The 14,118-nt window shown below is 39.6% G+C and overlaps 1 protein-coding gene across 1 annotated transcript; it reads right to left on the bottom strand.

Moving 5' to 3' along the window:
• Positions 1 to 533: 533 nt before the first annotated feature.
• On the bottom strand, positions 534 to 6,773 carry LOC134156402 (heat shock transcription factor, Y-linked-like). Its single transcript, XM_062604403.1, is given in 5 exon segments — positions 534 to 656; positions 5,286 to 5,511; positions 5,949 to 6,001; positions 6,143 to 6,275; positions 6,277 to 6,773. Coding segments are annotated over 4 exon segments (558 nt in total). The 5' UTR covers positions 6,511 to 6,773; the 3' UTR covers positions 534 to 656; positions 5,286 to 5,373.
• Positions 6,774 to 14,118: the final 7,345 nt, after the last annotated feature.

Below are 14,118 nucleotides of genomic sequence, written 5' to 3'. Positions count from 1 at the left end.
GCCCTAGTGAGATGCACCTGAAGTGCTGAGTCCAGTCCTGGGCTTCCCAGTACAGAGACATGGACTTACTGGAGTTTGGTGAAGGGACACAAAAATGATGAACAGCCTAGAGCATCTGTTGTATAAAGAAAGACTTAGAGTATTTTGTATTTTTTATAGTTTTCAGGGACCGTTTCGTATGGCAAAGAGAAGTCTCAGAGGTTTATACCCATAAATATCTGATGCTGTGGGGTAAGAATGACAGATCGTTCTTACCTCTCCTAACAGTAAAGACACATACCCTAAAGAAAGAAAGAAACAAACAAACAAATAAAACCTTTGACCTTTCTTACAATATACCTCCGGTTGAGGCAAAGAGGTTTTTAAGACACAGTTTCTTAAAACTGTGTAAATATTTTTCTTTAAAGTGCTGGCTTTAGAATGACACCTTACAGGTTACTTTTGCTGCTAAATGTAGTTGCTTTTCCTCTTATCTGTCAAAAGCGTTTTTCATGCAATAGGCAAGAAACATAAATTTTTTAGCAAAAAAAATTCAAATGCTTTAATTAATCCAAAACCAGTTATTTTTTGTTGTTGTTGTCACTTCTGTGTATTTTCTTGAGAATTCACATCTGTGAGTACCAAGAATTCTTCTTTTCGTTGCCACTGGCATAGGCCTGCAGATGGAAAAATAAATAAAACACAAACCTGTTAAGACTTTGTAGTTTATTAGTCCTACTTTTAGTTGTAAACAGAAATAGACAGATAATGCTGGGCAATATGCACTGGGTAGTATGTTCACAAATAAGCCTGTTCCCCTGTCCATCTGATGTTTCTGATTGATGGATGAAAGGGACTGTAGTAATAGCAAAAGAAGCAATGGGTTCAAACTTAGACGGGGGAAGTTCAGGTTAAATATAAAGAAGAAGTTATTTGCTGTGAGGGTGGTGAGGTGCTGGAACAGGTTGCCCAAAGAAGTGGTAAATGCTTCATCCCTGGCAGCGTTCAAGGCCAGGTTGGACAGAACCTTGGGTGACATGGTTTAGTGTGAGGTGTCCCTGCCCATGGCAGGGGGGTTTGGAACTAGATGATCTTAAGGTCCTTTCCAACCCTAACTATTCTATGATTCTATGAAAGATGCAAGCTGCATCGCAGTTATGATGAGATAAGAGAGTGTGCTGTGATATATTCTTTATTAGCTCTTTCCCAGTTATTTGATTTCTGGGTGAGGAAAAAAAAAAAGGAAAAAAAAAAGAAGTGAAAAGATGAAGTTAAACTTTGGCAACAGATCAATAGGTCTGGCCAACCTTTCTGCATTTTTCCCCTGAGAATGTCAAAGCACAAAAGCAAGTTTGGTAAGCATTTGTGCTTTCTGTCCTCCCTTGCAGCTCAGCCTCCCGGTGCTTGATGAGAGCTGGCACAGAACACCTGAAGAATGCTTGGGCTGCCTGTGAATTCTCTTTGAAGGTTCTTCCATGTGAAACCCCATGTGTCACCTCTCCACCCTTCACCCACAAAGTGTGGCCGGTGTCATCTGCAGCCACTGGAGCCAGGAGCAAAACTTCAAATGTCCTTAGGTGTACTGCACCAGTCACAAACAAAGCAAAACAAGGTGATATAAGCAATCCCAAAATCCTCTTTGCCGTTTGCTACTGATATTCTTCCAAACTGAACTTAAGTCCCTCTGATTTTTCTGCATGTTTGCTGACAAGTTCACCTTCCTGTACACCACAAATGCCAGCAAATGAAACTGCCTGCATTTGAGTTGTCAGTGGTGTTGGCATGTTTTAGACTAGCTATGGCATACACTGTTTTAATGTTGCAACATCCACAGCTTCAGGAATAAAAGCTGCTCAGAGTTAACAAAATGTTTGCTAAAACTACGGCTTTTATGTTGCTGGTGATTATTCCCTTACTTTTGATCAGGCAAATAGTGTTTTTATGGTTTTCTTTTTATGCTAATGCCTGTGACTGAGGAAGAAAGTTATTAATCCATGCTTAGATGCAACATGCCTAAGTTCCTCAAAGTACAATAATTATAACAGCGATAGCAATATTATTCTTCCTTTAGGAAACTAAGCGCTATTGGATTTTCACGTTTAGGTTTTATTCTATAATAAGTGTATACTTCACACAAGGTAAATAATCAAATTGCCCTTGTGGAGTGCTACTTGTCTGCTGGGGGAAATTAAGTATTTCCTCCTGTTATACCTCTGGACATGTCATGGGTAAAGTTTAGATGAAGTTTCTGAGAAAACTAATTTACCAGGTTGAACAGCCTAAGCTTTTACACTGTAACAGCAAAATGACATGAAGGACAGTGTCCTCACTTAAATTGCCTATCATCTTTCTCCTGCGTGTGTGTTTACAGCTTAAATTAACACTGCTTGGAGTTACTCAAGTTACACCACTGGGAAGTCACTAGGTCCTTAATAAAGAGGTCTGTTTTTCCAGAGCTCACATTCAAAATATTTGCTACCTCTCCTCTCTCATTAGGTGATCTCATTTCTCCTGGTTTGAAGGAGTTGAGGTTTCAGCATTTTTTTCAAGGTCAAAGCAGATTTCTGTGACACATAGTATGGTAGTGAAAGCAACAGCCATCATTTGCATTTCCCAAGGGTAACAGAGCTGAACTAAGAGAACCCACTTCCGACAAAAGCTTTGCAGGGAAAAAAGTGAAACTATGCTAGCATTCAGGTTCCCATGTCTCCCCAGACCATAAGCAGTACATAATTGATGCCTAAAAAACATCATGCACACACAAGTGGTACTGAGTAGGAGTAGGCATACAGTTACAAATTATCCAGTGAATTTTTGACAAATTCACTTCTGGAAAGGAGAAACTTGTTTTTGACTTGCCAACTTGCAGAGGCTGAAGGTGCCTATTACGAAGTAATGCAGAAAGCCTGCTGAGCAGTCAGAATTTAGATCTACTCCTTTAACCACAGTAGTTGTACTTTTACTTGACACTTCAATACAATTCCGGTAACATAGACTTTGCTCTCCTCATAAAATTGCCATCTTTTAGAATCAAAAGCAAACAAAAACCAAACACAACAACAACAACAAAAGTGTCTGCAATAATAGCACAAAGAAATGTTTTTAAACTGTTTGTCTTGTTGGCTGTATCAACAAAACAATATTAAATCCATAATTACTAGTCTGATGCTCAGGATACTCACATTTGCTAGTTTCCAATAATACAGTTTCTATTTTATATATTCTGTCCTGTTCTATTAGTAAAATTCTAATACTTCAGTGCAAAAAGATGGTGTTATAAAAGTCCATCTACTGGAATCATTAGATGCTAAAGGTAAAATAATGATAGGATATGGTTCAAAGCTGTGCCCAGGCATGTGCAGAATAGACATTAGGAAACATTTTTTTATTGGGAGGCTGGTCAAACCCTGGAACAGGCTTCCCAGAGGGGTGGTCAATTCCCCATGTCTGTTCATGTTGAAGAGGCCAAGGGGAGCTTCAGCTCTTGGTCCTGAAGTGTTCAGGCAGTTGGACCAGATGGGTGTTTTAGGACCCTTCAAATGGACTGTTCTCTTTTAAAGGACAGCCTTTCTTGCAGGAGGTTGTAACTGAAGAGGTGAGAAGGGGATTCTGGTGGTGGTTGCTGCCTCTCTATGCCTCTGCGAGTCCAGAGCAGAGGGTGTCAGTGCAGTCCCAGCACCCAAGGGTGGCTCTGGCATAGGCAGGCAGGCTCTGTGCTTGTGGTGGGAGGATGGGGCTTGGCACATTGCTGCATTGAGCCCTGGCAGACAGGGGGTTTGCCCTGTGGGATGGACCTCCCAGGCTTCCCTCACTCCACAGAGAGGTGTTGAAGCTCAGGGAGGGTGAACTGCTGATGCAATTTGTCATGAGCACTATACACTTTTTGTATAAATAGCAGAGAAGCATCCTTCACAGCTGGTGTTACCTGTCTGCTCTCACCAAAAACTTAAATTCCATCTGTGGAAACAAAGTGGATTATGATGTTGTGCCATGTTTAAATGCTCCGGTAAAAGCCTCTTCTCAGCAGAGCCTTGGTAAATGCTAGACATGGATGTGTTAGAGCAGGTCCAGAGGAGGGCACAAAAAGGATGACTGGAGCACTGTCCTAAGAAAAAAAGCTGAGAGTTGGTGTTGTTCAGCCTGGAGAACAGAAGGCTCCAGGAAGACCTTATTGCAGCCTTTCAATACTTACAGGGTCTCATAAGAAAGATAGAGATAGACTTTTTAATAGGCCCTGTAGGAACAGAACAAGGGATAATGGTTTTAACGATTCAGCCAAGATACAAGGAAGAGATTTTTTTATGATGAAGCTGTTAAGAAACTGGCACAGGTTGCCCAGAGAGGTGGTAGTTGGACATCCCTGGAAACATTCAAGGTCAGGTTGCACTGGTCTAAGCATAACCCAATCTAGTTGAAGATGTCCCTGCTTATGGAAATGGGGGTTAGTCTAGATGACCTTTAAAGATTCTTTTCAACTCAAACTGCTCTATGATTCTATGCTGATGGGAAAGGTTCTTTCTCCAAAAAGTCCAGGCTCTGACTCCTGTGCGACAGATTTATTGCATTCGCAGCTGCAGTGCTGTAGTTATCACCAGACATGACGTGGGATTGGCAGGAGAAGCCAAGTCTTGTCCTTGCAGGACTGCTGCCCCTTGCCCCTGGCCGGAGCTGTGGTGGAAGGGAAATGGACTTCTTGAGAGCTGTGAGGGATTGGTTTGATTTGAGTGACCCTGCATGCTGGTGCAGCTCCAGGAACAGCCCCAGGCTGGCTTTTGGCTGGGTTTCACAAGTGTACGTACTGGTGCCAGCAGCCTTTGAGTTTCATCGGCTGGAGCCAAACTCTTCTCTGTCCCCAAAGGCAACTCCCTGCCCTGGGTGTAGAGACAGCTACTGTGGTACTGTAGAGACAGGAGGACAAGGCAACTTGAAAAGATCTATTTTTGAGAACAACAATGTATTGCTACCTAATCCTGTATTTATGTATTTCTACCTCTATGGTGCTTACTTGCTACCCATGATGTCTGCCATTTCTAGTCTAGCCAGCATTGAGGTTGAAGCTGTGGAGCACAGAACAGAGGCAAGCCAGCACAGGGGACCTGCATAGCAGCTAAATTGGGCTGCCCAGATGAAAACGTGGGGAATCCCATGGCTAGCGTTAAAGAACTGTTTGGGGAGAAAGTGTGTCACAGTAGGGTGAAGCTGTGGAAGGAGCAAGAGCAGCCTCCTGGACACATGCAGGGCAGTGCCGTTTTGGTGGGGATGGGCCAGCATTGTCTGTCTGGTGTCGGCGTCAGCCTCTGGCTCACCTGGTGTGGAACTGGTAGCTGCAGATGTCTGGGTGCTGCTCTCCGTCTCTGCGGCACCTTCCACTGACTGAGCACCAGGTTGTTGTTTTCATTTGCAGTTTCCCCTCATCCTGGGGCCCAGAGAAGATGCAACGGGGGCTCTCTCTCTTTTGCCAGCACTTTCTGTAAACATCTTTAAGAGGTTGGGGTAGTCTCTCTTAAAAAAGGGGTTGTAGTAGAAGAACAGCTACAAAATGAGAAGGAGAGGAGTTAGTTGCCATCATTGAAAGACAGAGGTCCGATAAATAAACATCTGCATCAGAAAAGACAAACAGGGGTATTAAAAAGGACTTTCTGGGGCATTTTAAACATCAAATTTTGGCTGAAGTAAAGATTAAGGTAGAATTTTGTTAAGTAATAGCCCCTTGTCTTTTCAGCATTTAGGAGCAGAGAAGTGTAGGGTTTTCAAAAGCCCAAAACCCAATGGAGAAACCCAAACACCACTAATTTTCAGACATCTTAGTGTGGAATGGACATGTTGGGAATAATGCTGATGATATCATGTTTCTTGTCAGCATCCAGCAGATGCCACAAGATTACTTAAATGGCTGGTGCAAGCACAAAACCAGCATGATATGATGGGACTATCTTTATATTTCACAGATTTAAAGGAACAGGAATAACCAAAATCTCTTTACGCATAATTTCTGCTCTTCTGAAATTCTGCTTTGAGAATTCTTGAAAATGACACGAGACAAAATCAGACATTTTCTCCCATCCCCATCTCTTCCCTTTTCAAGGCTTATTTTATCTGAACGTGAAACTCTCTCCCCACAATTTTCCAAGGGTACTTTAGTGTGTAAACAGACATAGCTTGCCCAGGCCAGACCCTGCTTCTGCTAACTCTTGCAGCTCCTCAATGGAGGTGGTTATGAGAGAATCCCCCTCCATTTTGCAGAAGCCATGGAGATTAAGTTGGAGAATGAAGCCTCTCATGGACTTGGTTTCAAAAAATCTTCCGAGGTCCACTCCTTCCCAGCACTTCCTTTCTGAAGAGGTTTTCTGCAATAACAATGCAGTTTCCATCATCAGCCCACGAGACTGATTTGAAATGATGGCTTCCAACTGTCTTCCAGAGCTTCATGAGGAAAGAGCGGGCTGAAGAAGGGTTGGTTTTAGCAGAGATCTGATAAACAAGATTGCATGATGGGGATCCAGGATTTATCAGGCAAAACTTGAAGGTCATTTTCTCCTGTGAGAGGTCTTGTGCCAGCACCTGAAGGTGCTCCCATATCACCTCCTGGATGGTTGTTAAAAGCTGAAGCCTCCCACCAAGCTGAAGCCTCCCAGTCAGAAGACAAGGATGTTTCTAGCGAAGACATTTCCATTGCGACTTGTTTTTTCACAGCTTGGCTGCAATTTCAAGCCAGGGCTCTTTCCCTGATCAGGCTCAGTCCTGCCAGTCAGTCCTGCCAGTCAGCAGGATGAAGGGCTGTGGTTCCAGCTGCCTTAAAATTTCACCAGCGTCACCATGATGCCCGTGTTGCAGATGACATCACAGTGTGGCACCCACCTCCTGACAACAGGAAGTGGAAGAAAGAAGAAATAGCTAGAAAGCTGTGTTTCCTTTTCATAGGGAGAGCTGTTTTGGGCCAAGAAGCGACTCCAATTGCATTTGATCTGTCCTGCTAGGGTAGTGCTGCTTCCAACTGACCCTGGGAGCTGGTCCCCAAGGACGGATGGGGAAGGCTGCAGCCCTGGGCCAGACAAAAGGGGTCAAAGTGGCCATAAAAAAGTGCCTTACTGCAAGGAGGCAGTCTTGAAGGGCAAAGGAGTCCAGGATGGCTGGACATTCTTCAAGAAGGAAATGCTAAAAGTTCAGGAGCAACCTGTCCACATATGCTGAAAAACAAGCCAGTGGGGAAGAAGACAGGTCTGGCTGAACAGAGAATACTTGGCTCAAAGTCAGGAGAGTTTATGATCTCTGGAAGAAGGGGCAGAAAACTCAGAAAGACTGCAGGGACACTGCGAGGTTATGCAGGGAGAAAACTAGAAGCACCAAAGCCCAACTAGTACTTAATCTGGCTACTGCTGTAAAAGACAATAAAAATGTTTCTAAAAATACATTGACAACAAAAGGAGGGCTAAGATTAATCTTCATCCTTTGCTGTTTGTGGGTGGAAGAATAGCGACAAAGAATGAGAAAAAGGCTGAGGCACTTAATGCCTTTTTTTACCTCAGTCTTTAATAGTAAGACAGTTGTTCTTGGGGTACCCAGTCCTTTGAGCTGGAAGGTCAGGGAGGGGACCAGAATGAAGCCCCTGTAATCCAAGGGGAAATAGTCAGTTATCTGCTACACCACTTAGACACAAGTCTTATGGAAGCACACAGGATCCACCAAAAGGTGCTGAGAGAACAGCTGTGTGGTTCTGAGTTACCAGCTGTTTGTTTTTTTTTTTCTACATGCCCATGGATCAGCCATCTCCTTATGCACCTCCTAAAGATAAGAAGAACAACCAGCAGGACCAGCTGAGGGACCTGTTGGAAGTGCTCTCATCATGGAGACCACAGCATTCCAGGAGAGACACAGGGATTTTCAAGTTTTACAACTAAGAGGCCAGACTTTGAACAATCATTATCTGCGATCAAGCCTCTTTAAGGCATGTCTGGTTGGATTCTAACTGTAAGGATGTTAAGAAAGTGATATCTCCCTTACGTTACGATTCTGACATTTAACAATTTTTTCTCCCAAATAAACATATAAAGGCAAAATGTTGACATTTCTGGGAAAAGCATTATAAAACATTTCCTTTAAACATTACTGGAATGATTTAATATCCCATCAAACCTTATGTGACTTAAAGGTTATAACTGATTTTTTTTTGAAAAAAAAATAATTGCACTTTTTTGACAGCATCTTACAAAAATAAATATATTTCTGTTAAAAATTTGAGGATCAGCATTTTTGATACAGAAATATTGTCGTACTCTTTTCAATCAGGAGACTCAATTAATTCTTGAACTTTGAAAATCTTAGACAATATCTTTTTCAATAACTGAAACTTAACTAAACAAAAACAAATGTGTATTCTCCTTCAGCACCTGAAATTATATTTTTAATCAGTATACACTGCATGTTATTTAGGCTATCCCTTTTCAATTCTCTTTTTGGCTGCTCAGAAAAAAGAAAAAAAGGTGTTTTCTGTGTGGTTTCTCATTGAGCAGCAACTGTCTCCTTAATTTAAAGATTCTGGGACACAATCAGTTCGCTGAACTTTCTTAGCATCAAAAGAGCAAAATAAATCAAAACTGATATAACAAAGCAAGTAATAAAACCAACTAAGCACAAAACACCAAGAAAAAATATGCCATCTTTCAAGATCATTGGTTTGTTTTTTAATAACAATTCATTTTGGGTCTTTTTAATTTATTTTTTTTTATTTTATTTATTTATTAAGTTCCTCCCTATTCAGCAAAGCATCTACTCTTATGGGCAATTTTTAGCATGTGCTCAAGTCACATGTGCTTCAACAATAGTTCAGATTATGCTTAAAATCCAAATTTATGTGAATAAGAATGAAATACCGAAATATGGACTGATTAAGGGCCATAGCTCCTTTACCTAGATGCAGATTGTCAGAAAATCAACAGAGTGCATTTTAAAATTACCTTTACATTTGTGGAAATTATTCTTTGAGGAGATGTGCCTATATACACACACATGCAGACACACAGAGATATTTGTATATTTGAGTATGCATATGCACCTAGAAGAGGAAATTGGCATTTATCCATATGTAGGCTAGAAAATTGATTTAATTTTATATCTGAGAGTTTCCTATTCATTTTATTTACCATTCTTGTGGTTTCAACAAGAAGCTGGAAATAAAGAGCAGTACTATCCTGGAATGGTGCAATAATAGAAGCTGGTATATAGGTATGCAATCTACTGTTCCTATCTTTCACTTTTTCAGATGTGAGCTAAGGGAATTGTGGAGTTTCTCTTTCCTCACATATAACAGCATCCTAGTTGCTGAGACTTGTTTATTGGCATGATCAAAACAAAATAACTGCTACCTGCTACTCAATTTTCCATCTGTGATTGGATTCTTTTCCAATATGTAAAAAACTGGGTTTTTCAACAAACTGAGTTGCCCGACAGAACGGACAATATAGAAGAGAAGAATAGACTCAGGACTGAGTAAAAGGGATGCAGTCTCAATTAGTTTACCTCAAGAAGAAAATTAGAACAGGATGAAAGAAAATTTGTCAGGAATACTGTATATTAGCAGAAATCCTCTCATAGAAATCTTTTGCCTGGAAGTGTTATCAGCACATTTATTGTCCACACCACATTTTTCCTCATTTCTTTGACTTTTCTGCTAAAGAAAGTGGGTGTCCAGTAAAGTTATTTGTAAATGAGAAATAAAAATTACACAAACCACATTAGAATGCTGCAGAACATCATATTTGGATTCACTGAGCAAGTATTTGGCTGCAACACTCATTTGTTTTTTTCAACTCATCAAGTTGACTTACTCAGAAGTTTCTCTGATGAGCATAGGTGGTCAAAAGTGTGAAGAAAAGCCTTGGAAAAAAGGATGAGAACTGAAATAAACTGAAGTCTAGCTTTTTAAACGCTACCTGCAAATTCTAAGTGTAATATCAACTGTCAGGGCACTTGAGGCATCCATTATTCACAAAGCTATGTTCAAGGAAGTTATGCATATAGTTTACTTTGACATCTCTTTATCATTCATGCTTTTGCAAAATACTGCACTAATACCGGGATGTTGATGTCTTGGATTTTTCTGCTTTTGGGGGTTTTGATGGTTTTTCTTCCCAGACTTTAAATAGTACAATGAGTGGGCCAGAAAGTTGGATTTCTTCTTGTATTTTGAGATTACTTCTTTCCTGCAGCTTCCAGGTGAAGCAGCCCTTTCTTGGCACCTTTCATTCTGCTCTTATTTCTGGCATATTTTGTTTAAAAGGCAGGGAACTGCTGACCTGCATGGCACAATCATGATTTTCCCTGGGGTTAAACAGGGAAGTAACACGTCTGTCACTACAAACTTCCACATTTAAACAGAAAAGTAAATAAATGAAACAATGTTAGAATGGACCTTCTGAGTGCCTTAAACTTAGGTGATCAGACTTAATGGTGATCTATAGAGTAGGTTTGCCTTCTTTGAAGTATTAGAGCAGCTACAGACAGCAACATGAGGAAGAGCCAGGCTGCTTCGTGGAGACATGGCCATCTATTTAGAAAGAACCATCATAAAAGATCACTGATAAATCAGCCTGAGATTTTCAGTGACCACAGAGTTAGGCACAGGGCATAATTTGAACATCACAGAAAACAAAGTGATTTCCTAGCATTCCTCTCTGTAAGGCTGTAGTAGGACCTGACACACTCTTAGCAATCTCTCCAGAGAATAAGACTGCTCCAACTGAAGAAAATATGTTGATTATGAAGAAAAGCTAAGCTAAAAAAGGGGTGGGCAGAGCTTTCTCACAATGTTCAAAACAAATCCAGAGAGAACCTGCATTTATTTTGCAGATGGAACTAAAGTATCAGTAATATTATGTTAATCACTGTCAGGGTTAAAATAATGCTGTCATCATAAATACATTTGAAGGCTGCAGAAACAAGCACAAAACCCCCTACCTTGGAACAGTAGGAACTAATACTCTGTGGGAGATTTCTGTCCACTTTCTTTTTGCATGTACAGAGAGGATGCTGTCTATTCTGTAGGGTAGATAATGTCTCTCTTCAAACACAGAGAATTTGACAGTCATACTAGGAAGTCTGGAAATTTTAACAATCTCCATAGGATTTCCTAATAGTTTGTTATCCTACTGTGCTCTTTCCCAAAGCATTGTACAGATTCAGCAATCGTTTAATGGACCATGTTAACCACAGGAAAGAATGGCAAGATATTTGAATCAAAATAACTTCCTAGTAAATTATTTTGTAATGGGTAGTTCCACATGACTGCTGGCCTTTTAGCAGTGGCTTTACCCATTAAGCTGAAAGGACTTTCATTATCAGAGTAATATGTTTGGACTCATGATTCATTTCTTTATCAAAAAGTCCACAAATAGCTCAAATCATAAAAACGTATGTATTTTTAAATGGTGCCAAAAATCCCAAATCTGGGATTTGGAAATCATGTTCTTAAACTTTTGCTAAAATATTCAGTGGATCCTTCAAATATACTGCATAAGAACTCTGCCACTGGCAGATGAATAAACTGAGTGGCTTTTTAATATTCTTTTAGAGTCTGTAAGACTGACTATCCAGGTGAAAGGATTAAAGAAAAGACAATTAACACAATAGAAAACTGAGTACCGCTATGAAAGTATTTCTGTAGGAACATTATGTGCTTCTGCTAGACCTCTTTATAGATCTCTTTATTTTGCTTCTTATGAATTTAATCAAAATCTTGGAGTGAGAAAATGCTCAAGCTTGCAGACAGGCATGTATTAAAAATCATTTATCACTAGAATGAGTTATGCATTCCTGCAGACTGTTCTTTCAGCCCCAGAAGTTATGAAACCTGTCCAAACTTAAATTAGAAGGTGCATGGGCTTGAGTGGTACACCACAAACACGTGACATGGTTTTGGGGTTTTTTTTTTGCAACTACCTGCTCTGACTTCCATCTACCTAAATAGGCGTTAGGTCCAACAGAAAAAGTGCACAAAAAGCTATCCAAACCTGCATTTTCATGCACAGTTGACCTCTTTTCAGCTTTTCTCAAAATACTGTGCATACGTTTCATAACAGGTGATTTCACAACATGTACAAGTTTGTCATTTTCATGTAGAATTAAGATTGTATGACATTAGATAACAAAGTAATATTGTTGGTCTGTGTGAGAAAGGAAAGTTTGAAAATGATTGCAATCTTTTTTGACAAAAATGAGTATTTTTTAATCTTGTGCAGTAATCTAACTCTCATACAGTACGACTACTTCAACAAAACTGTGGACTTGGCACTTTTGAAGGTATTAAAGTATTTGTTCATATTGCCTGTGAAATGAGAAATTTATCAGTTTTTCACATAATCACTTCTCTTTCTCATGGTTATAACTTTGTTGTGCTCACCTGCATATTCTCTTCCTTGTTCAGGTTCCTTGTCTCTCTAAAAAGTCCACTTTTGTTAAGATATGTATGGGGACTCAAGATGATTTATACACGACCAGTAACTCTTTTTTTTTCTATATCCCTGTACTGGTCTCTTTAAAATACTTAAGACTGGAGCAGAGACTATTCTTTTTATCTGAAACTTTGTGGATTCAAATTTTTATAAATAGTAGCTTTGGATAAAATTATAGAAAATTTTAATTTTGAGATTAAAAATGGTTTTCCTACAAGAATAAACCCACAACAGTTTAGTCCAATACGTGGAAAATTACACTGCATAAAATGAAATTTTCCTGGTTTCAGTTTTGCCTCCACTTACCCTATTTTCTCTCCATGACAAAACAGAAAAAAAATAGGGGAAACAAACAGCAAAAACTGAAATTAAGCTCAGGTGGTTTTTTTAATTGCCACAGAGTGAATGGGAGGGAAATATCTATTCTGCATGTGTTTGGCTTGAGATGGGGAAAGAACAAGAAAGACAGAATGAAGGATAACTCATTGTATATAGAATGAACCTTTTGCTTGTAACTAAGTGACCTGGACCCCAGGTGGACTCTATAACAATGATAATGAAGAGAAACCTTCAGTTGATGTTTAGGGAAAACAGAAACAACTAAGAAGCTGGCAAATGGACAACAAAGCTGACCAACTCCAAAGTTCAGCCAACCAAAGGACAAAGTGACGAAGAGGAAGATGATGAGGAAATGACCACCAAGGGTCCCAAAGACCACTATCACATTATTGTGCTCATGTGGGAAGAATTTTCTAGAAGAATGATGTGATGTATAAATAGTTTTATGAATATGCATGTAGTGTAATGAATATGTATGTTTGATGACTATATAATCATGGCCTATTTGGTGCTCGAGCGAGACACACTTGGAGAAGCTATGCCCCGTGTCTCCTGGTGCCTCAGTAAAGGATACCTGATTGTCAATTTAAACTTTGTTGGCGAATTTTTAGAGTTTTTCTATGAAACAGCCTGAGTTTCTATACAAAATTCTTTCTAATGATGAGATTGAACTATAATGTTGCAATAGCACATGTATATCTCTCACATCCTTTTAACTATTTTGCAGTGTTATAAAAGTTTTGGTGTTTCATATATTCAAGGATGTACAGTGTTCATACATGATGAATATATCAAGAATGAAATAACTGTGAACATGAATGAAATCCTGTGTGCATTGTTAAGTTCCACTAGAATTTTGGTGTGCTTTATCATGTATGTGCGTATAAAATGCATGTGCTGACCTTCTCAACAGTTTTCTTTATTATGGAATGTCCCACATATTGCTTAGTAAATATGTAGTACATATTTCAGGATTAGGAGCAAAGAACTGTCTTTTTCCACACCTATAGTGCATAGGACAAAGAGGAAGTGGAACTCAAACGGAGTACCATTCAGGTTAAATATAAGAATACTGTATATGAGAATGTATGTAAGAATACTGTAGTTACCTTTGAAAGATAAGGACAAGGAAGTAGTGCAGCTGACTGCTTGAAATATGAAAGAGTTGCAACTTGTTTCTTTATGAATATTATGAAAGATAGAGAAAAGGTAGATGCTGCCAGGGTACAGATTAACTCACTTATCGATATCCTTCTCAGCCCCAAAACTCAATGAAAAACTATGGAAAACAAGTATTTACAAAATAAATCAATTACCTAACTATAAATATTCCCACAGTCTCCATTATCCACCC

This window comes from Pezoporus occidentalis, unplaced genomic scaffold (genome assembly GCF_034315485.1).
Source record: "Pezoporus occidentalis ecotype Australia unplaced genomic scaffold, CSIRO_AGI_Poc_V1 ctg86, whole genome shotgun sequence".
Taxonomy (NCBI): domain Eukaryota; kingdom Metazoa; phylum Chordata; class Aves; order Psittaciformes; family Psittacidae; genus Pezoporus; species Pezoporus occidentalis.
The sequence above is the reverse complement of the archived record's forward strand: the minus strand, read 5'-3'. Positions and strand labels throughout refer to the sequence as shown.